Genomic DNA, 25,805 nt, shown 5'->3' with positions numbered 1-25,805 from the left:
GTTTAGGGCGGGGCAGTTTCAAAATGACATTTCAAATGGCAATATGAAGATCTCCAAATAATTGAACTGCCGAATGAGGTGACAAAATGGTGTTTCAGCGTTGGCCCACTGATGAAAGCCCTTTGTTATGAATGTTGAATACTGGGTGTCGTGGTGACTCTCGCCCCATACATTCAAATCACAAGATGGAGAAAATGGAGACCTTCAAGATTGCCAATTTAAATGACAAATGGTAGTCCAAACGGTAGAGGACGGCCTTCCTCTGTGCAGAGGGTGAAGAGCACAGTGAGAGGACTGATCCATCGGGGGGTTGTGATTAAACCATCTAAATGAAGAGGTCTCCAACCCCTTTCGCTGATGTCACTGTTCAGCTAATAGGTTATGGTTTATGCTCCTAGGCCGGTCAAACCACGCAAACCCTACAAGGAGGTATATTATGTTTTTTTGTCAAATGGGCTTATCACTACCGCAATAAGCCATGTGGCCCTGGCCTGAACATTGAGATAGCATGACACAAAAGTATATTTTTCACTTTAACCAGCTCCCCCTTCGTTCCAATGCCATCGAGAATATTTTGCAGTAAACTGCAAAATAATAATGCAGTTAGTGCCTACCAAGCCACAATCATAACATAAAACAAGCTTTTAGCTTTGTTGACTTCCTTTATATCCTGTTAGGATACTGGCAGAACCACAGAGGTGTTTTTTTTTAATCTCCCTAGCTATCTTGACTTCGGGACATGCCTTGGCTTGTGGAGGGCAGCTGTACAATTGATGAACAGTCAGCCATATTATCATTGAGTGTCTGCTGCACCTCCTGTAAGTACCCTCTTTAGTAGCAGGTGCAAGGTCTGTATAGGCCTATGACGTGACCATGTACATGTGCTTCTAAGTGCTAGATAGGTATACAGGGACATGCGGTACCAGTAGTATGTTGGAAGGTATACAGGGGGATTTGTAAGCGGTATAGAGTACTTGCGGTGACCAGTTGTATTATTAATGGGTCACAGGTTGTATGAAGTGGTATCAATGTGCATGTTGTACCCAGGGCCTATAAAGATACATGTATCAATCACACAGCAGCACCATTCTCTCCTTGTAGATCGATGGACGTTTGCGTTTGGCATTGCTAGTCTTTTGGCCCTCCCTCCCGGCGACCCGAAGCCCCCCTCAACAGGGGCGGACAAACAGGAAGCGGCTCCGATAGTGATCTGCTCGGCCCTGTGATGATGTCACTAGGAGGAAGCCAGCACAGAGACTCCACTTCCTTTTAAGGCGGCGGGTCGGTTGCAGTGAGGAGAGGGGGGGGGGGAATAAATAAATGAATGAGGAAATGTTTGGCGTGTTAATGTTTAGTAGAGACCAGCAGGGCACCAGCCAGTGTGCGCTGGACAGACTCTGTGTCACCCTCCTCTTATTAAGATTGCCACTTATAAATAAATAATTAAATACAATACAATTGATTTACAAACACTGAGCAAACTCGATTTTAGTGTCAAATCAAGGAGTGTTTTTCACAACAACTTAAACATCAGCTGCTTCATGTCAAGTATGGCACAGCGTCGTGATCATTGACATTATTATCATAGGGCAACAGCAGCTCAGGAGGTACAGGGGGTTGACTGGTAACCTGAAGGTTGCTGGTTCGATCCCGGGCTCCTCATAGCAGAGTGTCGAGGTGTCCCTGAGTGAGACGCCTCGCCCTGACTGCTCCTGACCAGCTGACTGTCACCCAGCATGCTTGAGTCTGCCACCCCTGTGTGAATGAATGGATGGACGTCGCCTTGGATAAAAGTGTCAGCAAAATCCCCTAAGTGTAAATGTAAATATCATCACTCGCATTATTATACGGTCCGTTTTCTTACATGTCATGAAGCAGCAGGTAGAGGTCAAGACTTCAGACAAGGGGAGTTCAACACAACGTTTGGGCTGGGAGACACCAGACCACCCCGCCCCCGTCACATCCCTGGAACGTGTGTGACCTTAGCGATCATGATGAGACTGTACTGCGTGATGTGGTCGTATCAGGATGAAGGCCAGCTGTTGGCCTGCTTTCGTCCTCAGGGTAATCCTCCATAAACTGATTGTCACATCATCCCTGTGTTCCTGATTGCCTACCTGGAAGCCTAATCCCCCATTAGTCATCTCAACCTTATTCAGAACACAAACAGAACTCAGATAGCTACATCTAACCCCTCCAGGACCCTCCATCTGGCGATCACAGCTGTGGACATTTACTTAAAGTGGACCATTACACAACGGTACCCAACTCTTGCTCTTATGCTGCTGTCGGGCTACAAGGAGAACCTCCAGTTCAGAGTGGGTGGGTAAAAGTCTGGGTCATTTACAATCACTACAGTTGAAAAGAAGATTTAAACAAATAAGGGAGCTGTTAAATAGTAGACTTCTACTCTAAAATGTGATATGGTATATTTTATATACCAAAATCAACGTGGAAGTAAATGGAGATAATGACCAAACACTCTGAAGACCACACACACACACACACACACACACACACACACACACACACACACACACACACACACACACACACACACACACACACACACACACACACACACACACACACACACACACACACACACACACAGTTCATCAGCTACCAAGCAGGTCAAAGTGCTGTCCTCAAGGGGCTGTGGGCTCCCTTCTAAATATAAAGAAAAGACTTTGGGACATTTTTTCATCTCAATTGTTGATATTCCTGATGATGGACGTACTACAAATGGTTTTGTACATCTTATGTTTTACAATCCATTAATTGTAGTTATTATTAGTCATTGTCATTTTAGATGTCGGAGCGACTCTAACTCAAGGGTAATAACAAGTAACAGCAGGAATCAAACCCTCAAAACTTTCTCTGCCATTGACAACATGTTGATGAAATGTAAAATGTGTTACACTATGCATCTCAATCTACAGACACGATTGGTGGACTAACTTAAAACATTAAGTAAGGAGTTTGTAAAAAATGCTATCCATCTTCTTATTATATAGCTCACTTCTGATGTATATTCCTAAATGTATGACAAATATTTGTAATATACAAACTAAGCAGCTATGGAGCTGTCCTTTCTGTTTATGGAATAAGATATGTTTATGTGGTTCTTCATGACGGTGAGGCAGTGATCAGGAGTTCCACCTGGTCAGACGTTCTTCCCCAGTGTGTGCGGTCTCAGCGTCGGGTGAGGGACGCACTAGTGACGACTTCTATTACAGTTGTAGAAACGCGTACATTACCACAACCCTGACGGCCTCAGACACCCAACACACCTCCGGAGCTCAGGGTACCGGGCACACATTCTACAACCTTTTCATTTGCGCATGCACACATTTTATCCGCAATTCAAATAAATAAAATCAAACCATGTTTGTGATGTCACAAAAAGGTTAAGTAAAGTTAATAAGCCATGACTGAGGCCATGTTTTTCTCTACCTTTCATCTACAGCTGCCCAGGCCATATGCACATGTCGTCACAAGCTGGAGAAACACTTTGCACCTCGTGCCACCAAGTGGACCCCCAAAGTGGACCCCCAAAGTGGACTCCCTCAAAGGATTGAAGTGCAGTATGCAGTACATACGGGACTAGACTGCGTGCGCACCACACTTTTGAACCCTCTGTGAGACCACCAAGAAAGGACCCATATCCACGCTGTCTAGTAGGAACAATATCTCAAAAGGCAACATCTAAACATCTAACCATCTGTCTCCCCTACCCCGCCCCCACACACAGCGCTGCGCTCTGATCAGGGGGCAGGAACAGCTGATCTTTCAGGACAGACTATTTTTAACGCTCTTGTTGCAGAAAGGGCCAGCTCATCAGGGCAGGAATACCATCCTGTCAGGCCAGTATGACCCCCACCGCTGCCTCTTAAAGGCACAGGCCTCTCCCACTGCCTCCTGTCGCACGGAAGCAACCGCCGCCAGCCTACAGCCGGCCAGACCGAGGGGCATTGCCACAGAAGAACAACATTACAAACTTTAAGGGAAAGATTTGGGCTGCTCAGTGACACCAACGTATAGGTAGCTAGCATTCCATCTAATGTCTGCATCTTTGGCTGCACTTCCCCAGGGCTACAGAGAGCATGCGAACGGCCGCCACTACTAGTTACAGTGTACCTACTGGTTGTGATGGAGACCGTGGTGGAAGAAGCAGACCACCAAGTCATCGACCAATTCATTCCGGAAAACCAGAAACAGACATCGGACTGTTCAGAGAGGATGATGATGATGGGGCTCGCATGCACGTTGCACACTGTCATCAACACCACAGGGACAAAAAGGAAGTTGTCACTTCCCTAATTGTCACTTCCTTCCTGCCATCTTAATAAAGAGCATCATGCACTCTGTGTGTGTGTGTGTGTGTGTGTGTGTGTGTGTGTGTGTGTGTGTGTGTGTGTGTGTGAGAGAGACAGTAGCCTATCACACAACAAAGACAGGTAATTGTGTCAATCGAAATAAACAATAACTTCAAAAAAGGAGTCGTGGCATCAACATATGCAGCTGTATTCTACCGCTCAGGAGACTATAATTATTCTACCCTTCTCTCCCCATAACATCCATACCACTGAATGCCCGTTACAATGTCTGAAACGTTTGGTTGTTGAATTCAACATGCTCCAGAGTTCAGGTTTAGGTGGGGACACCCCAGGCTCACCAGCCATGACTCGACCCTGCTGGCACCTGTTGAACACAAGCGCCTGTGGCTGCATGTCGCTACACACACACACGCACACGCACACACACGCACACGCACACGCACACGCACACACACACACACACCTCAAGCCCCGACGGGGCTTGGAAAAAGTAAACCACATGGCCTAGGGTGAAACGACATGTATTGAAAAGTAACAAACACAAAGAGTAGCTCACCTCTCTGGCTATGAGGTTGAGTGCGTCATCCTCCGCCGTCGACCTCTCCTTGTTCGGGTTTCTCTTCCTTCCTGCGCCCTGGGTCCCCATAGTTCCTCAGAGTTCACAGATTCTCCCGAAGCCGCGACGGTCACAAAACTAAAGCAGACGAAGGTTCGGATCCAGGCGAAGGTTTGGATCCAGACGGACCGAAGAAAACCGCAGCTCCCCAGTTACGCGTCGGCTACCCTGTCAGACTACCGGCAGTAGCGCCGGGAGCCGGAGGAGACGTGCTGAACGCATGCTTCACTGGGGTACATCCGTCTCACGGCTCCTTCCTGTGTTTCTCAACTCGACACTCACACAAGTGTGTGTCAGACCCCAGCGGCCAACAGGGGCAGCATGGGTACAGGAAACACGTTCCGCCGAGGGTAATGTCAGGCCGTCTCTGTGATTTGTCGCCCGGGTTAAACTCCACACATCATGCGACATGAAGTATAAGCGCTATGGTGTTATTGTAGGTGATCACTGAAGTTGTCTCTGGCGGCTCTGGAAGTCGCTCTACCGGTCAGTCTGTGTGGGGTCCGAGGCAGCCTTGAGCCTCGTGGAGGTCTGAGGCAGCCTGGAGCCTCGTGGAGGTCTGAGGCAGCCTTGAGCCTCGTGGAGGTCACTCTACACCCGGTCAGTCGGTGTGAGGTCTGAGGCAGCCTGGAGCCAGACTCGTGGAGGTCTGAGGCAGCTTTGAGGCAGCCTGGAGCTAGACTCGTGGTGGTCGCTCTACACGTTCAGGGGTTCAGTTTCCAAGCTGCCACCACTCCCCGGGTCTATCTCAGGCTCTCACCCCCTCCAGTCTCTCACACCCTCCGGTCTATTTTTACCCCTCATGACCACAGTGACCAGTGCTCTAAAACGGGGGTCTTCCTTCTTAAAGGCACACGGTAGTCTGTGGTGAAAGAAGACGTCAAAATATCGTAGTGGGTTATTACTTTGGAGTAGCCTATATATCTAAGTTATATTGTATCAATTTAGTATTAGGCTGCTTTGTGATACTTCATTGGGAAACTTGTCTTACGTTCAGAAGAAATTGTTATAGGCCCAACTCAAAACACTAAATCCCCCCCCATTACAAAATTCTACAGAATCTTACTCCGGCCAAAACGCAAACGTTGGCAGCTCTGCATATCATCATATTCGGGAACAAAGGCTCAAACATGAATACACATACATTCGTGTAGTTAGGGATAATAAACGCCATACTGATGGATGTGCAACATTGAGGTAGCTGAGTCACTATCATCTAGTTCAGGTGTCTCATGCGGCCCGCTAGATAACTTTACGTGGCCCGCCGCCGCGAGTTTCAAATTAATTTGAAAATCTTAAAAAAAAAAATAATAATAAATAAATGATTGAACAGTTATCTACCAATTGTACCGTTGCCATGTAATCATAATAAAATATGAACATATATTAGATTGACTTAACAAGGGTTGTAGTAGGACACCTGTTCCCAACAAGTAGTGTGGTCTGAAGCCGGCCGTACAGATTATGTTATTATAACACAGAGCAATGTGCTTACATATATTAAAAATGATGTAAATATACCTACAAGTAGGCTATGCAATGTATATTTGTACACTTGAATAATGATAATCAAACGTTATTTTAAGTTATTTAACAATATCTTAAGAAATAGTTAAATGATATAGTCTTACAGTTACAACCGGCCCTTTGAGGTCAACCATAATACTTATGTGGCCCGGGGTGAAAACGAGTTTGAGACCCCTGATCTAGTTAGGGTTAGGGCTAAGTAACAACAGAGCAATGTCGCCCCCATGTGGCTATAAGGTGTCCGCATTGTAAAAACAATCGTTAGTCCAACAAATCAGGCAATCAAGCAGAGGCGTAGCCACGGGCGGGCCTGGGACGGGAGGGCTTTCCTTCGTTTACGTTCACCATTTAAAAAAGGCGCGCAAGTCCGCACTCCGCTGAGAGCTCAAGAATCAGTCACATCGCAACCGGCAGCTCCTCCCCCTCCCCTCCTGAACGTTTCCGTGAGAGCCCTCCCACTATACAAATATAAGAAATAAAGAAATATAGCCATTATACATTAGGCCTGTCTGTCAGTCGAGGATGTCTGTCGGCTACGTTCATGCAGTTTTGCGCATGTTTAAAATGTTTAGCCTAACGACGAATTGTCAGCGGTGACCGAAAGCGTTGAAGCGTTCAATAAATGTGACGCGCCGATGCATGGGTTCATACAGTTTTGCGCAAGTTTAAAATGTTTCAGCGTAATTTGTCAGCTGTGATCATGACTTTAATAAATTCCACCTTCATGTCATAACTATAACATGCCTTTGATTAGTGTTTGTATGGGGCATGATCTAATCTAGGACTATCGTATGTTCAATCAAATTGGCTTTGCCCGCCTGTTTTTTTCTATGCCCACCCACGTGGACATTTCTGGCTACATCACTGCAATCAAGCAATTAATAAAAAAAACAGCCAACCAACCAGTCATCGTCACTCAAATGGGTCTAGGGGCCCTATCTTGCGCCCGGCTCAATTGATTTTCTACACTGACGCATGTGTCGTTGCTAGTTTGCACCCGGCGCAAAGCTGATTTTCCCCCGCAGCAACCAGGCGCCACTACACTTGCGCCTGGAGAGGCGTGTCGGCGAAAAGCAGGGGCGTGTTCCGGCGCAAATGATACGCTATTTTAGTGATCTAAAAAATGCGCCAATGCAATTGCGCACTGACCGAAAAATACCTGGGGCCTCATGTACAAAGCTTGCTTACACACAAAAAATCTGCGTAAGCAACTTCTCACGCAAACGTTCGGATGTACAAAGACTGACTTGATGTGAGAAAGTGCGGTTCTCCCGCAAACTAAATGCCTGGCTTACGCACCTTTCTGCTGCATTTTGTCAGTTGGCGGCACATAGAGGCAATGCAGCGCAACAACATTAGGCCTACGCCATCACGAGTCATGAAGTAATATTGCAATATGAGGTTACTTCAAAGTGGATTTGAACGTCGGGATGTGTGATCTTAAATGCACTTCAATCATGCGTTATTGTTGTCGAGACGCATAATGTGACACTGTTGTTGATATTAGGCTAAACGTAAACAAACCCATAAAAATATAGTTACTATTGGAGTTAAAAGGAAATTAAAAGGAAGCCCCAGCAATATTATTTTCAGTGATGACTTGTTTATTAAACATTACATATTTCAGGACTATGCATGACATCGCTAATGGATCTCTCTTCACGCATTTGTCGTCAGATTCTTGACTGCAATATTATTATTTGATGTTGCGTGGAATAAGAACAAGCCATTGTTACTTAAATTCAATCTATCAATGAAATGAACCAGTCAGTCGATTTCGAATTATGTACATATTATTGACACCTTGGGTGTATGGGAACAACCGTCAGCATGTATCCAAATAAATGAGAATATAAAAGCATTTGCAAAATGTGGCAATAATCGATAGGTTGACAATGGCAGTGTTGGCCTTGTTAGAAGATGGTCGCATTCGAAATGAAGGGGTGTTCCCCGACTATTATGATTTTTTGGCCAAAAGTGAGCCGATCCCAAATCACAGCTGCCACCCTTTGCTCAAATAGGGCGAGCTCCCCGACTCTGCCCCGCTTCCCGTCTGACCCTGCTTCTCCGGTGGGCAGACAACTTTCTTTTTACGTCCACCTTGATGTCCGACCACTTTTTTTTAATGTCAGCCACAGTTCAGCTTTCCGCCCCAACCTCATTGACCGACTTGGCAACGTTTTCCCACACCAGTTTTTTGCTTTTGGTGCTGATTCCGGAGGAAAGAGAGCCAAACAAGATCTTATTTCTGGCCTCTACCTCCGAAATCAGCACCTCCACCTCGCATTCACTAAAGTTATTTTTTCTTCCTTTCTCCATTTTCTCCTTTCTCCTAACGAGCGCACTACTGCAGGTCTATTTATATGAATTAGCATATTAAATGAGGGAGGAGACTGGGTGGAGAGACGGGCTCGTGCATGTGCGCACAATTTCACGTTAATTGGGATGTACAAAGAGAATCTGCGTGAAATCGTGCTTACGCAAGGATTGATACATCCAGATTTTTTTGTGTGCAGCAGCTTTCCAGATTTTGGCGTCTGCAAAGTTTTAGTCAGAAATCCACGCAAGTCTTAGTACATGAGGCCCCTGGTCTATAGCGGCTAGCGCAGTTGTTGCTATTTTGACGTGCCATGGCAGGTCGGAACTACAACATAGCCTACACTTACACACACGTAGGCTATACACAGCACAAACATGCAAACTATTAACCTGATTTAAATATTATGATGTCAAAGATTATTCATACATGTGAAAACGCATAGAAATACCGTGTGGATTGTGGAAACATTTTTTTCAATAGGGCTGCATGAATGAACATGAATATTATTAATTATAGTAGGCTATGGCATGCGTTAAAATAATAATTAAAACTGTGCGCAGTGATGAACGGGACCTCGCACCGGCTTGCGGCCGCGTCACGTGCCGTCGTAACATGTGCGCACATGTCAGCGCACATGTTACGACGGCACGTGACGCGGCCACAAGCCCATTTGAAAAAATGTGGACTTTATCTTGTTCAGAATTTGATTCTGAACAACTTTTGTATCTGGGTCAACATCATAGGAGTCCAACTTGATGTTGTTATGAGCAATTAACTTTTTGGGCATTTTAAACCACACCCATTTTAGAACTCAATGGCTCATGGGAGCTTTAAACTTTATTGTACAGACTAATCATTATGTCAGATTGAAGATAATAGGCCATAGACGATATGTGCCAATGGATTTTTGTGAAAGTCCAAAAACCTGGGATCCTTAGGCAATTTACTGTTTTTAACAAAATTCAAAATGGCGGAAAATCTTGCAACCTGGAAATTTTCAGTTCAAGAGACTTTAGGTCAAACTGGTGGCGAGATATGCTTGTGCAAAGTTTGCACTTTTGAACAGTTGGTATAGCGCCACCTTTGGGCCAATGTGAATTTGACGCATAGAATATCAAATTTTACAGCAGTCCCCACAAATGTGCCAAATAAAAATGAGTTTTCGTATATGTTCAGGGGGGGGGAAATGCAGTCAAAGTGGCTAAAAATAATAGGGAAGAATAATAAGCGACCCAATAACGATAGGGACCTTGCCGGTTTCGGCTCGGTCCCTAATAATAACAATAATACATTCGAGCAAAGTATATTCCAGGCTTCCAAAACAAAATCTAATTTTAGGGTAAATGGTTGGTTAAATGATTTGGGAAAGAACAGCTGATACAGCGCTAATTTGTACTTTTAAATCAATGCATCTGCAAACACCATACAGCAAACACATATTTTCTTGACACAGACATCGTGTACAAGCCCATTACTTTCAGGATTGATGAATATTTGATCGTGAGAGAACATAGTTTTACCGCGAGTGAGTGTTGATTGAATGAAAATGCGGGTGAAATGAAAGAATGAATGAGACCTTAAAATAATGGTTGGCTAAAATGGAGATTGCAAATATCAGCAGTCTCCTGCTACACATTATGCATATTTATGCATCTGAAACAGTCATGGACAGAGATATCCCCAGTCTGCTGAACAACCACCTGTCTGCTGCTAGAGAGGTAGTGAGAACACACAGTGCTGCCATGCTGTTCCTCCTTTTGCCTTTGCTTTGTGGAACAAATACAGCCACTCTCGGTGGCTATTAATGAGGTGAGAAATCAGTTTTACATGCCTAAATTAACCACGCATGTGACCTCACTCATGACTGGTTTGTAACTTTAATGGTGGTTTCCCCAGGCGCATGTGTGTGTGTTGAAGTGTTCATATGTCACATTTACAAGTCATGCCTGGGCTTTGACTGGATCTCCACGTTGTGCTTCTTTGTAAATCATGGCAGGACGTCATGACAACCGTCCCATCATTCAACAGCAGCAGAAGCATTTTGGTCTGGGATCAGTCTGGCATGCCTTAAAGCGGGGACAAGTAATAAGTGTAAAGACCAGAAGGACATTTCCACTGTCTCCATTCCCTCCTTGCGTGGAGTCCTGTCTCCAGCGTGTTGGGTGGAGCGGGGGGCCCTGGTGCAGGCGGGCTGTGAGCCCGGGTCACTGAGGACGTTGAGGGTGAAGATGGTGCTGGTGGGGAGCTCTGGGGTGGGGAAGTCCAGCCTGGCTCTCCGCTTCAGAAAGGACGAGTTCAGGTCCTTCATCTCCCCCACCGTGGGCTGTAGGTACCTCACCCTCCTACAGTACTACTGCTCTCTGTCTGATAGACCGAGAGGGACTGGCTCTGGTGAGCTGCTTAGTAGGCTAGTCTGGCTGTCTGTCATGTATTGATTTTTATCCCCATTAGCTGACAAATCTGTACTCAGCTAGTCTTACTGCAGTCCACACACAGAAGCAGCATGACGGATTTGAAAAAACAAAATCAGTGAATGCAGTAACATTCAATGCAATAGAGATTACATAGTCTGGTTTGTAGCTGTCTGTCGGTCTGCAATGCATGTGTCTGTCAGTCTATGTCTGTCTTTGTTAGCTTTTTGGTCTTGGAGCTAGCAAACTGCTAGCAGGTAAATGCTATCTAGTAGCATTGCAGTTGCGTTGACGGCCACGATAAAAAGGAGTGTGTGACAAAAGGATCTGAGCAGTGTGTGAAGGGCAGCAAGACTCGCTGGAACGCTGTGCACTTTCTCCCACAGCGAGTGGAAAGTACTGTAGTGACTTTAACTGAAGAAGTACAAATAGGATGAACCATTTAGGGGTCTTCACCCCTGTTTTGATCTACATTTCGGTGTATTGTAAGATGATATGCATTTGCGGTTCGTATCAAAAAGCAGGTCCTCTAGCGGTCTGCACTTGAACAGGCTCTGAAGACGTCTCTATGAAACATGTTTTGCGGGCCACACCCCAAAACACTCTTTAAAAGAGTTTGAAATGAATGTATTGTCTTGGTAGGACATGTGCATAAACCAACACACAAAACAATCGGGACACCTGTGTGTGTGTGTGTGTGTTGTGGGCCTGGTCTGTGATGTACAACAGTGGGTTAACCAATTGGAACAGAAACTGGCAGAAACCGGGTTTGCGGTGAAATCAACTTGACATGACTTGACATGCGGGGAAAAAGGAAGCAGGGCAAAAGGCAACTCAGATCTTCACCGGGTCGGCGGTTGACATCAGGGTGCTCTGTCCGGCTCCTCCTGTGATGGGGGGGGGGGGGGGGGGGGGGGTAGAGAGAGAGAGAGACAGGCCAAGCTTGGGGTCTGTGGTCCCTGCCACTGACCTCGTCGCCCCAGCTCAGCTTTGGTTTCCTCTGGGAGTCTTTGGGGTTCCTCTTCAGCTGCAGGCCTCTCTTGTTCCAGCACGAGACACAATTTACACAAAACAGCTCTTGGGTCCACTTGGACGTAATCCCACTATAAGGGTTTGTTAAGAGAGCCTTTTACCACCAGACTGGCCTACCATGTGTCTGGTCTCCACACACTCCTCCAGTCTCTCTTCAGCCTGTCCTGGTGGGTATAAAATGCCTCCTGACTGCAAGGCTAACTCAGCACACCTGTGAGGTAAGCTGAGACACCTGAGTGGGGCGGGGTCTCTATGACACAGCTTAGTACCTCCCATCCAACACCACACCTCATGGCTGCCTTTGCCTGCCTTTGTGGCCAGCATGTGGCCATGTGGGGCACTGCTCGTCGGCTGGGCCATCACAGTGTGTGTCGGTCCCAGGTTGAGGCTCCTCTGCTGGCCTGGACGCTGGGCTTCTGCATCCTGATTGGAGGGTCTGTGAAAGACTGAGTTGCCATTTGATTGACTGCGATTTTGAACTATAAAAAGTCGCCAGAGCTCTCTCCAGTCCTCACTCGGACTCCCATAGCGGGTTTTGCAAGCGAGTCAAAAGACAAACTGCAACCTATTTCTTGATATTTGCTTGGCGAAATTGCTAGACAATTTTCATGGTAAATTTCATACACTTATACACACAATTCCTTGCTTCAGTTTAACATAATTCCCACATTTCCTTGTTCAAGTATAATATCGTTTTGGTAGTTGGCCATCACTTTGATTCAGGGAGCCTGAGGTCTGAACTTCAAGTCTGTATTCAGATCAGGACTTGCAGGGTGACAGGGGAAAGCTGTGTGATTTCTTGGTGTTCCTTAAAGACATGGAGTTGGACAGTGCAATGCCTCAGCTTTACAAACTGTTCTCATTAGTGACAACAATTGTAGCTACATCTGCAGGTGTAGAAAGGAGCTTCTCCTGTTTAAAGCAGCTCAAGTCCTACACCCGTAACACAATGGGCCAAGGCTGTTTAAGCAGCCTAGCTCTGCTGGCTATTTAGAGTGGTCTTGACACTGGTCAAGTCACTGGAAAAGACAGCTAGTTGGTATGACAGAGCATTGCCTTGAAAAAGGAACAGAGAGGATAATTTACATTCAAAAAATACATTCATAAATTGACAATTTATATGATGTAGGCCGAAAATCAGCTTCCCCTCTTTGAAAGACCAGCAGCCGCCACTGGTATGTATGTATGTCTGAATGTATGTTTTTAGCATGTATGTACACTATGTATGTTTGTGTATGTATGTACTTATGTATGTATATGGGCATGTTTGTATGTATGCTCTCTGTACTTATGTATATACATAATATCTAGTCTAGATATTACTTATCAGTACTTATCATTTACACCCTGATGTCTGTATGCATGTAAGCCTGTATGAATGTAATCTCCTCACTTGGTGAGGTCATAACCTTGAAGATACACACCTCACACCTATGAATGGGTTAATCAATTAGTTTTATTAAATTAAAGGTGGGGTTTGGACAAATCAAACTAAACCCCTCAAGAGAAGAGGGTTCACAGCACGGCCAGGGGGTAGAGCAAAATCAGGCCCTGTTCCATTCTTCACCGATCAGACTAATCCTTCATCCGGTCCCCGGGTCACTGACCCACCTGGGCTCTGACCCCTACTGGGCTCTGACCCACCTGGGCTCTGACCCACCTGGGCTCTGACCCCTACTGGGCTCTGACCCACCTGGGCTCTGACCCCTACTGGGCTCTGACCCACCTGGGCTCTGACCCACCTGGGCTCTGACCCCTACTGGGCTCTGACCCACCTGGGCTCTGACCCCTACTGTGCTCTGACCCACCTGGGCTCTGACCCACCTGGTCCACTGACCCACCTGGGCTCTGACCCACCTGGGCTCTGACCCCTACTGGGCTCTGACCCACCTGGGCTCTGACTCCTACTGGGCTCTGACCCACCTGGGCTCTGACCCACCTGGGCTCTGACCCCTACTGGGCTCTGACCCACCTGGGCTCTGACCCCTACTGGGCTCTGACCCCTACTGGGCTCTGACCCACCTGGGCTCTGACCCCTACTGGGCTCTGACCCACCTGGGCTCTGACCCCACCTGGGCTCTGACCCCTACTGGGCTCTGACCCACCTGGGCTCTGACCCCACCTGATATGATATGATATGATATAGAACTTTATTGTCAGCTTGGCTGAAATTTGTCTTGCGACCCAGCAGCCATTGTATGCATAGAGCACATATACACATTACACACGACATAACACAGTGGAAACAAAACACAAATACATATATAGACACACGCAGATGAGAGCAAATGTCCACCGCTGAGCTCACCTATGGCTAAGCTCCTGATTAAGCCTTAAGGTTGACTGATGGAAAGGACTTCTTTAGTCTAACCTTATTGTGTGTTGGAACACTATCTCCTTCCTGAAGGTACCAACCTGTATTCTCTACACAACACATGGCTGGTGTTTGAGGTGATATTCCTTGCCAACCTCAGAATGCTGTTGTCATACGTAGAGGTACACCGACTATGAAGTGGTTGTCCGACAATCTTTGAACAAATGCTTAGTTGTTGTAGCAGTTGTGACTTTAAGGCTAAAGACAGACATCCATACCAGGTGGTACTACAGTACTGAAGAACACTCATGATCACAGAAGTGAAAAACAAAAGGAGAATCCTTCTACTAGCACCAAAAGATGAAAATAGATTCTTTGCTTTGTTTTCTTGCACACTGATTCAATCTGATCTTTCCATGACAGAAGATGGTCATGGGCTCTGACCCCTACTGGGGTCTGACCCACCTGGGCTCTGACCCTGGGGCTGGGGGGGATGAGGCCGGGGAGGAGAGGCTGTCTGAGGCTGAGGGTCGACTAGGGACCGTATAGAGGCTGTCTGAGGGTCCACTAGGGGCCGTATAGAGGCTGTCTGAGGGGCCACTAGGGGCCGTATAGAGGCTGTCTGAGGGGCCACTAGGGGCCGTATAGAGGCTGTCTGAGGGGCCACTAGGGGCCGTATAGAGGCTGTCTGAGGGGCCACTAGGGGCCGTATAGAGGCTGTCTGAGGGTCCACTAGGGGCCGTATAGAGGCTGTCTGAGGGGCCACTAGGGGCCGTATAGAGGCTGTCTGAGGGGCCACTAGGGGCCGTATAGAGGCTGTCTGAGGGTCCACTAGGGGCCGTATAGAGGCTGTCTGAGGGGCCACTAGGGGCCGTATAGAGGCTGTCTGAGGGGCCACTAGGGGCCGTATAGAGGCTGTCTGAGGCTATTTATCTTTACATTGTTTAACTTAATTTGATTATTTGGTGGTTTATTTCTAACTCAGTGACTCAGTATGAGAAGGTCTAGCTGAATCAACCTGAACACAGTGCAGCTCCGTCACTCTTCTCTTTTTGACCTTATAGAATGTATCCCTAAATGAAAGCAGGCACACATTGACTCCTGGTTTCTCTGTGATTCCGTGTCCCCAACAGGAAGGCCTCAGTCTGGCCGAGGACAGAGGCCTCCTCTTCATGGAGACGGCGTCCTTGTCGGGACATCAGGTCAACGAACTGCTGCTGGCGATAGGTAAGTGAGACGTGAAATGTACGTTGGTACCACTAGAGGGCAGCAGATACAAATGGTACAGCTCCGGGATCTGTTCTCCAATAACCTTATAGGCAGAATATTGTATTATAAAAATGTGGAGTTTTATTTGTGGATAATTATATCCACAAATAAAACTTATTTCAAGTGACTAATTCCTAACTAAGCACACATTGTACAAAATAGTTAATTAGAATAACATAACTATGTTGTTCGTTATCATTATGAAAAATGCACTTTAGACTGTTAAAACCAACAACAGTTAAATGTATACGTACTGATTCGGTTTGCTCCTCCTGTGACAACTCAACCAACCTCCCTTTAGTGATATCAATCCACCATGATGCCTACATGTTATTGATTTTGTGTTTGTGCATGTTTTTTGTGTGCCTGTGTGGGCATGCCTGCGTGTCCATGCATGTGTGTGTGAGTGTGTGTGTGCGTGTGTGTGTGTGTGTGTGTGTGTGTGTGTGTGTGTGTGTGTGTGTGTTAATGCCCCGTGTCCCCAGCCAACAGGGTGAACAGCATGCTGGGGGGCCGCGGGGAGCGCTCACAGACTGGGAGGAGAGCCCCCTGGTGGAGCTGCAGTCAACCTCACCTCCTGCTGCCCATGGCCTGGATCTCTCTCTCTCTCTCTCTGACTCACTCACTCACTCACTCACTCTCAGCCCCCGCCCCATTATCTCTCTCTCTCTCTCTCTCTCTCTCACTCACTCTCTCTCAGCCCCCACCCCCTTCTCTCTCTCTCTCTCTCTCTCTCTCTCTCTCTCTCTCTCTCTCTCTCTCTCTCTCTCTCTCTCTCCCTTGCTGTCTCTCTTTCTCCCATTTGGGACAAAAAATCGTTTTCCTGTTCCTGTCCAGATGTTGAGCTGATACCAATTACCTTAAAGCTGACTCCTACAGTTCTTTCCAACCATTACCGTGTGTGTGTGTGTGTGTGTGTGCATGCGTGCGTGCGTGCATGCGTGTGTGCGTGTGTGCGTGCGTGTGCGCGTGTGTGCGTGTGTGTGTAGTGTGTCGTGTGTGTGAGAGGGAATCTGTCCACACATCTTCTCTTTCTAGAATGATTGAATGGACGAGAACTTATTTCATCAATATTCGGGTCAACAGGACCCCTCGTTTTAATAGGTCCATGTATTCAGACATAGTGTAGACATGACCTTCAGAAGGCAGCATGGTCAAAACATCTCATGTTACGTAAACCTGCATCTTGTTTCTGTTTTCGCTGTAGCCATCAGGTATTTGTTCAATGTTTGTTTTGTCACAGAAAGTAATGAATGATAATGAATCCCTGGGTTTATGAGTCGCGGTGTAGATGGGTTTAATAGCTTTAGAAACTCCTCGTTTCTATAAAAACAAAGGCTGCCTTCTAAGGACACATATCTTTGAGCTACACTGAGTTGCAATGTGTGCCTTTGAAGATCAATTATCTGTCCCCGTCAAACCGTCTAGGAAACCTTTCACGACCGTTTGCAGCGTTACTGAAAGGATATATAATTAACAATTTGATGTGGACGTTTTTATTACTCAAGGGAAGGAGGGGATGAGTTCCAGAAGTTGTGGCTCCCCTCCTGTCACCAGACATCTGCTCTCCTCCCCAGGTCAACCAGTTACCAGCGTACTCCTCTGCCTGGTTCACTCGCTTTCCACCACTGTTTCTGTGTTTATTATGGGATGTTTTCTCTCTCTGATGGTTCACTAATTTTTATTGTGCAGTGGTTTAGAAATCATGGTGGAGAAAGACTTTACAGAACAGCTTTAGGACAGGCCTCAGACGGCTGGCTGCGTCTGGTTTAGTTTGTGGAAATGTGAGGTATTGTTCAGATCAGATCAATACGGGGATGAAGGGAAAAATACACTGACAGATGTGGTAAGAAAAGTTATTACTGTTAGATAACTGTATTACTCCAGATGTGGGTTTGGTTGCTTTGCACGAAGAAACACTGCATGGCATTTGCTGTTTTGATCAATGTAATATTGATATATTTTTAGTAAATGAAGAGGAAAATACCATTTCCATGACAAAATAGAAAATATAGAGGCAACATATTTAATGACACAAACAATGGAAACACCAAATGTTATTTTTTAATAGGGCTTGACTTTCAAAGCACTTTTGTAATGAAATCAGGTTCATCAGTGGAAGAAAATAATTTGGAAAATGGAAGAAAAGGCAAAGGTACAAGACTGTGTACATAGTTTTTTTTTGTTTTTTTTTAAACGAGTGAAGGAACTACTCATCCCATAAACCATTGTCAACTTTTGGTTGACAATGTTGGGTTGTAACAATGGTTACAACCCAATAGTTTAGCGCTACTTGATCATTATTATATTGTTTATATTGTTAATTATAAGTTGTGTCATATATTGTGTGTGTGTTGGTGTGTATGTGTGTGTGGATGTATAGTGTTTCATATAGTGTATAGCGTTTTCATCGACATGGTACGTTCCTTCATTCCGGACTGCAGTCACCGCGTAATAACGTTACTGAACTTGGTAACAGCGAGCTCCACCAATCAAAGACGTTGTGTGACACTTCAGGATTATGGGTAGTGTAGTGCTTTCAAATGACATTGCAAAAAAAAAGTATTCTTCCAAAAACTAGAAGTTATCATCTTTAACTTGTGGCTTCTGCAGGAGCATATACCATTGTTTCACAACATAACGGCGCGTGGTAAGTATACTTTGGATGGTTATGACATTATGGCTTTTAATCAAAACCTCTATGGTGAAAATTAATGAGATTTTTACTTCCGGAACCACACTGTTGCGCTCAATGGTGAAGAAATATAGGGAGTGACGGAGGGAGCAGAGTTAGTTTAATTTCAAAATCTTGGATCATAATCTTTTATGTAGTCTCTCTCTTCACAACTCTTAAACCTACAGCAGCAACGTCACGTAAATATGAAGTGAAACTGAAGAAGAGACAAAGATTTACACAAAGGACTCCTCGTCGGCTGGTCACTGGACGAGCCGGTGGTCCGTTCAGACTGCAGATGGTCTGAGAGCGCAGGGGGGGGGGGTGAGACCACGTGGCCAGGTGGAGGTGAGGCCACCTGGCCAGGTGGAGGTGAGGCCACCTGGCCAGGTGGAGGTGAGGCCACCTGGCCAGGTGGAGGTGAGGCCTCCTGGCCAGGTGGAGGTGAGGCCTCCTGGCCAGGTGGAGGTGAGGCCAGGTGGCCAGGTGGGGGTGAGGCCAGGTGGCCAGGTGGGGGTGAGGCCAGGTGGCCAGGTGGGGGTGAGGCCTCCTGGCCAGGTGGAGGTGAGGCCTCCTGGCCAGGTGGAGGTGAGGCCAGGTGGCCAGGTGGGGGTGAGGCCAGGTGGCCAGGTGGGGGTGAGGCCAGGTGGCCAGGTGGGGGTGAGGCCTCCTGGCCAGGTGGAGGTGAGGCCTCCTGGCCAGGTGGAGGTGAGGCCAGGTGGCCAGGTGGAGGTGAGGCCACGTGGCCAGGTGGAGGTGAGGCCTCCTGGCCAGGTGGGGGTGAGGCCTCCTGGCCTTCACTCTGCGGCCAAAGCGTCCCACGGGCCGAACGCCCCGGCCCGTGTACCAGGACGGGTCGATGTCCGGCTCTACACCAGGAAACAATAACCAAACAACAACTTCAGAAAGGGTGGTTTCCATAGCAACAATTTAGTAACTCTGTGACTACTTACAGTAAAATTATGTTCTACTTATTATTGGAGGTTATTGATGCCAATCTTTACAATCCATTATTACAGCTCTAGGTCAAAATAATAGTAGGAACTAGGCCTACTGTTTCATCATATTCATTTGTATACAATTGATCCATTAACATAACTATTAGATGTATGTTTCATTCACATTATAAATACTCAAGGTAAGATTCTAACTGTAAAAAACAACAAAAAACATTGCAGTATGACGATGCCATAATTTATTCCATGTGATTTATAAGGAATAGCATTTGTATCCAAAAATGGGTCTAAAATTACGACTAAAGAATGAGTGGAAAACGAAAAGAGAAATGAATTGAAACAATGAGTTATGCCAGCTCATGAATACCTACTCCTGATGTCGAAGGAGTCCGTACTGGTCTGTCCTTGGTCTTTACACAGGCCATGTCTCACAACTAACACCAGCGCAAACAGCAACACACACCCTCTCATCGCAGCGCACAAAGCGTGTATAAACCACAGAATATTCCAAAAATCTGAAACACAACGGCAAGAGCAAACATCCATGAAGGACTTCTGAGTGTGTCTGCCAAATGAGGAGAAAAGAGGGACAACAACCCTGGGCAAACATTTGTAAATGCAATATAGTACAGTATGGTAGCTGCATTTAAGTCTTAATCCACCAAATATTTAATTTTTCAAAAATTTCACATTTCAATCAAAATACCTTATATATTATAACAATATAATGTGAATATATAACCACGGTGCACATATTTTTTCAAAGTGCTAACCTTGACTATTTACACCTGTCAATCATTACTGGGATAATGGACTAATTAAACTAGAGTCATTGATGAACCGATTCCACGGAGTGAATAATGAATGCGGATCCAAAGGGCCTTACCTTCAGAGGACTGGAGTCCTCACTGTTCTCTCAGTCTGGAGAGGGAGAGGGAGCCTTGAGGAGCATCCACCACAAGGACCAGATGATCTGTGCCGTAGAGAGCCATCGGTCGCTGTCCTCACTCCTTTTATAATGCACGAGGAGGTGTATTGACACACACACACACACACACACACACACACACACAGAACCTGTGTCATCTCCACAGCTTTTGTACCTAATGTCCAGCACAGAATGTTTTGGATCCATTCTGTTGCCGTTGAAACCCAGCGGGCCGTGTTGAGCCCATGTCCCCCTCAGGTCCCAGTCAGAGACAGTGGTCAGCCCAGCTCAGACAGGTGTACGGTGGCCCCTGGGGGACACTGAAGATCTTCAGACACTGCTGGCTCAGGGGAGGAGACATATACAGAGAGCATCCACAGATGCAGAAATCTGAAAGAAAAAGTCACCATCAAATTTCTCCATGAACAGTGTTTATTGTTTCAATTGTGTGAATAATGAGGCAAGGTGCGTCTTGCGTTATGCTGATGCTGAATGGTATTGATGATGTCACTTGGTAGCTTTGCCATTGATTTAGTTGTTTGAAAGCGGTGTGTTATTCAATTGTATTCTACACCAACACACATATTCTTGAATAAATATATAACTGATGATTAAAATAGAATCAGATCTAATATCAAATTATTTATTTTCATACAGAGCACAATATAGTACATAACATGATGCCCCTTCCTGCAGGTGTTAAGCTCTCAGCTGCCAGGTGGAGGACACTAAAGGAAGCCTTAAGACAAACCAAGCACACCTGTATTTAGACAATGACCAGAGACAACGAGTCCTACACTGTAATTTGATTAGCTAATGCATACCTTTGCAATGTATTTATTGTTTGCAAATAATAAGCATTATGGTCAGAGAAAACTGTATTTCATCTCAGCATGCTTTGTTAATCTCTGATGACATTTTAGGATATAGTACAGTACATATCATATAGGTTCTTAAATATCCTGTCAATATTGCCACTGCAAAATCATGTTTAACATGTTTAATGATACAAACCTTCACTTCTCCCTATACAAAATGTATGAAAAATATTCACTTTGGTATATATATGCAGGAAAGCATAGCATGCTACAGCACAGGAGTTGTTATTATACTTGCATTGTGTTCATGAACAGAGTGGTGTTTGGTGTTAGCTCTGTATTTGGTATTTTTTTGGTCAGCAAATGGTAAATGTTCCTCATTTATATAGCGCTTTTATCCAAAGCGCTTTACAGTGTTGACTGACATTGACCCATTCATGCATACATTCACACACCGACGGCGGAGTCAACCACGCAGGGCAACAGCCAGCTGGTCAGGAGCAGTCAGGGTGAGGCGTCTCGCTCAGGGACACCACTACACTCGAAGCTAGGAGGAGCCAGGATCGAACCAGCCAGCGGTTACCAGCCAACCCGCTCTACCTCCTGAGCTAATGCCCCCCACCCCTACTGCTAAATATTGAACAAAAACATAACCAAGAGAGATTTAAATCCTGAAAAGTGATTGGTTTAAGTGATTGATTTCTAAACAAGGAGTCAATGAGATAAGACTTAAGACTGAGTTCTTCCTTAAACAATAGGAATGAACTCAACAAGGTTGATACAAAACATACACATACACATCATAACAGTGGACTTTTGTTTGTTTAGAGAGCAACTGTGAATGGACAAGCGAGCGGCTGGTCACAGGCCACCGTACCGCACACTGGTACCAGAACGCTACGCTGGTCACAGGCCACCGTACCGCACACTGGTACCAGGATGCTACACTGGTCACAGGCCACCGTACTGCACACAGGTACCGGGACGGTACGGGTGTGAACCGGGATGGAGTCACGTCACAGCCAGACGAACCACTTTCATGCCAATTCAATGCTGAGTTTCCTCCTCATGGACCCGGAGACATCACAGGTTTCTAAAGAGAGAGAGAGAAAGATACTGACATATGAACATACAGAGAGGCACAATATCAGCTGCCAAACAATTAAAGATGAATTGATTGGCTTACTGTTTTGATTGATTGAATGATTGATTGATTGATTGATTGAGTTATAGATGATCAGGAATTCAAAAGACACAGATTTGAAGGACTCTGGATTGCGACATGTGAATAAAACAACAACATTCTCATCAACATTCAACAACTTTCTAACAGGAATCTGTGAAGGCCGACTAGGAAAGAGAAGAGTTGAGCAAGCAGAGAGGATCTATGGTAAGAGGACAAGTAGAGATCCACAGAGCAGTGTTCATGCAGTTCACCTACTTACTATACGACTCATAAGCCCCCAATAACCAGAGATACATCATTAAGTCATGAGAGAAACAAGTTAAAGTCCACCAACTAAGTTTTACAACCGACTGAAGAGTCCATTTCCCAACATCCACTTTCTTACTTTTTATTACTGCTATAGCATCTAAAATCACCATGGCCATGATAAGTCCTCTTTGACAACTTTGAGCATTTTCACCATCAAATCTTCTCAAAGATTTTAGTCAATTACTGATTTCAATATTTTTGAGGTTATAGGCTGTAGGTTTCTTTGAAAAAGGTGGATGTTTGTTGGCGAAGTGAACCCTTCATGTTGCTCCAGGACCCAGGTGTTAGGGGAGGTCATACCGCACAGGGTGCCCCTCTCTGGGGCTTAGCCACTGGGTTGCGCTGGGTCAGGGACCCTGTGTAGATTGAGTTTCTCACAAACTTGCCCACCTGGCCTGTAAATACACAACGACTACAGTGTTTTTCCATTTCTCCATACAGACACAGAGTTAGGATTCAGCTCTGCTCATGGGCCTAAACATTAACTATATGGATCCATATAGATCTATAGAGCCAGCCTATTAAGGCTAGCGGCCACCAGGAAAAATTCTTAAGAGCCAGGCTGACAAGACAGCGTCCTCACTTTAGTAAAAACCCATTTCAAAATGCAGGTATTTCTTGGATACTCAGCATGTTAGCCTTAATTGTATTAATGAAGAATAGGGGACAGTCTAGTGGTTAGGTAGACTGGGGACCCCCAGCCCGTTCTGCCGGCGATTTGAATTCGCCCTGCAGCAGGGTCTGGAGAGGAGCAATACATTTCTTCCTGTTTCTGATCCGCTTTTACTGGAGCCAATCACCAAGCTGGCTTTTCCCCATGGCGCTCTATCGGCTGGTTTAACACAATGACGACAGGGAAGCGATTGCAAATTCGTTCAGATTTGCCCGACTCTTGCACGACCGTCAACCCTATGCCTGCAAACCTGTCGGCGATGCTCATAGGCTTCTTAGCTTTAACAAAAATATCCCTTGAGTGACTGTATATACCCTCCACTTTCATACACATTTTTTGCACAACCTGCAAAAAAAGGTTTGCTGTTTGTTGACACCTGCCTGGAGTTTTCCTGTCACTCTGCATAGTCATCCGGATCGTTGGTCTGATTGGTTGAAGGACTATCCAATTGCGTACAGTCATTTGAACTATGCCCTGTTGATCACGCCTCTTGTGCTGAAGATAAGAACAGCAGCCTCCCCAGACCAACGTGAGCTTGGTCTGGCAATAGCCAGGCTAGTGGTAAGGGTGTTTGATTAGCAACCATAAGGTTTTTGGTTTTGAGGGGCTCTGAGTTAGCGTTTACTTTCTGTTAGCTGCTTCCATTGACTTGCAGTGTTATAGTAGCCTTACTTCTGTGCATGTGAAGAGAATACACTTCTGATTACTTTCCAATGATTTCCAATAAGTTCCGAACTGTGATTATGAGGCTAGTTGTGGAGTACCTCTGTGCAGAGAGAGAGGATACCCTCTGTGCAGAGAGAGAGGATACCCTCTGTGCAGACTGTGAGTACCACTGAGAGGATACCCTCTGTGCAGACCAGTGGTGATTTCTCTAAGACTGCAAGGGAAGCTCAGCTTCCCCTAAAATTTCCAAAATGAAATGTTCAAATATATACTGTTGTGTTGACATTTCATTGACTAAAAATGCGTTAGAACACGTCCATCTCCAAGACGAGTTTGTTCAGAATCAGCTGCTTATCGCAGGTCGACTGACTTGATTTCCTTCTCATACACTCCCGTAGCATCACAGTGCATTTGCCTGTTGAAGCTCAGCGTCCATCCACTTCAATGGGGCTGCATAGAACAGCTTTTTTTAGTGCGTCGAAAGTCGACAGTCATTGGATAATGCTGCGATTATGTCCCTCCCACGGACGCTCAGCGTCTCTGGGGGTGAATGGAGGAGTGGGCTGGCCTGGATGCTGGGCTTCTGCGTGATGAATGGAGGGTCTGCGAAAGACTGAGTTGCCGTTTGATTGGCAGCGACTTTGAACTATAAAAAGTCGCCGGAGCTCTCTTGACTCCCATCGCGGATTTTGCAAGCGAGTCAAAAGACAAACTGCAACCTATTTCTTGATATTTGCTTGGCGAAATTGCTAGACAATTTTCATTGTACATTTCATAGACTTATTTACACAATTCCTTGCTTCAGTTTAACATAATTCCCACATTTCCTTGTTCAAGTTTAATATCGTTTTGGTAGTTGGCCATCACTTTGATTCATGGAGCCTGAGGTCTGAACTTCAAGTCCTGTATTCAGATCAGGACTTTCAGGGTGACAGGGGAAAGCTGTGTGATTTCTTGGTGTTCCTTAAAGACATGGAGTTGGACAGTGCAATGCCTCAGCTTTACAAACTGTTAGTGGCAACAATTGGAGCTACATCTGTAGGTGTATAAAGGAGCTTCACCTCAAGTCCTACACCCGTAACACAATGGGCCAAGGCCGTTTAAGCAGCCTAGCTCTGCTGGCCATTGAGAGGACACTGGAAAAGACAGCTAGTTGGTATGACAGAGCATATCCTTGAAAAGGAACAGAGAGGATAATTTACATATACATAAATTGACAATTTATATGATGTAGGCCAAAAATGAGCGTCCCCTCTTTGAAAGACCAGCAGCCGCCACTGGTGCAGACTGTGAGTACCACAGGTAGCCTGATGATCACATCGCCATAAATACTGCCCAATTATCGGTTTGTTTGTAGAGAAACTACAATCATGTTGTGTTGCTACTGGCACATGTTTTGAACAAGTGACTATTCAGAATACTTTGGACATCTTTGGAAAGTAAATGAAAGTGTATTCCCCTCACATGAACAGGAGCTAGGCTACTGTAACTCTGCAAGTCAATGGAAGCAGCTAACAGAAAACAAATGCTAAACCAGCGAAGACCCCTTCACACACAAGGAGGAATCTGGGACTGAACAAGTCATCCTTTAAGTCATTCCTGCGACACAGAACATTTTAAGAGATGGTTACGGTGTGTATTTCTCCTGGGACCTGCTACAGCAGCACCATTTGGTTTGACCTCTCCAGTATTTACCATGAGGAATATATAACATAAAGATTTAGGATCCAGTGACATAATGACAGCCTTCCACAACAAACCAAGAC

At 45.7% G+C, this 25,805-nt stretch overlaps 3 protein-coding genes across 13 annotated transcripts in view; 1 reads left to right on the top strand and 2 right to left on the bottom strand.

The window, feature by feature from the left end:
- lrrfip1a (leucine rich repeat (in FLII) interacting protein 1a) overlaps nt 1–5,708 on the bottom strand; it is a gene marked incomplete at its 3' end in the record, with an annotated part of 41,234 nt that extends 35,526 nt beyond the window's left edge. For all 11 annotated transcript variants that reach the window (XR_014639913.1, XM_084487122.1, XM_084487121.1 and 8 more), the window contains exon 1: nt 4,897–5,708. Coding sequence is in view for 10 of the 11 variants with exons in the window: in XM_084487122.1 (XP_084343248.1) it covers nt 4,897–4,986 (90 nt within the window). The remainder of the gene's footprint in view (nt 1–4,896) is intronic.
- A 5,084-nt stretch (nt 5,709–10,792) lies between these two features.
- Nucleotides 10,793–15,795, top strand: LOC311368775 (ras-related protein Rab-5B-like; the record flags this gene model as incomplete). The annotated part of the gene is made up of 5 exons (XM_084487553.1): nt 10,793–10,847; nt 10,958–11,194; nt 14,654–14,742; nt 14,984–15,103; nt 15,694–15,795. 5 exons carry the CDS (start codon nt 10,793–10,795, stop codon nt 15,793–15,795), a joined length of 603 nt encoding a protein of 200 aa, XP_084343679.1.
- A 6,476-nt stretch (nt 15,796–22,271) lies between these two features.
- mlphb (melanophilin b) overlaps nt 22,272–25,805 on the bottom strand; it is a gene marked incomplete at both ends in the record, with an annotated part of 38,548 nt that continues 35,014 nt past the window's right edge. The window contains 2 exons of the mRNA XM_084487552.1: nt 22,272–22,298; nt 23,001–23,095. Coding sequence (XP_084343678.1) covers nt 22,272–22,298; nt 23,001–23,095 — 122 coding nt within the window. The remainder of the gene's footprint in view (nt 22,299–23,000; nt 23,096–25,805) is intronic.

Source organism: Micromesistius poutassou (genome assembly GCF_964030765.1).
Source record: "Micromesistius poutassou genome assembly, chromosome: 23".
Lineage (NCBI taxonomy): Eukaryota > Metazoa > Chordata > Actinopteri > Gadiformes > Gadidae > Micromesistius > Micromesistius poutassou.
Note: the sequence above shows the minus strand (reverse complement) of the source record. Positions and strands in the feature narration are given on the sequence as shown.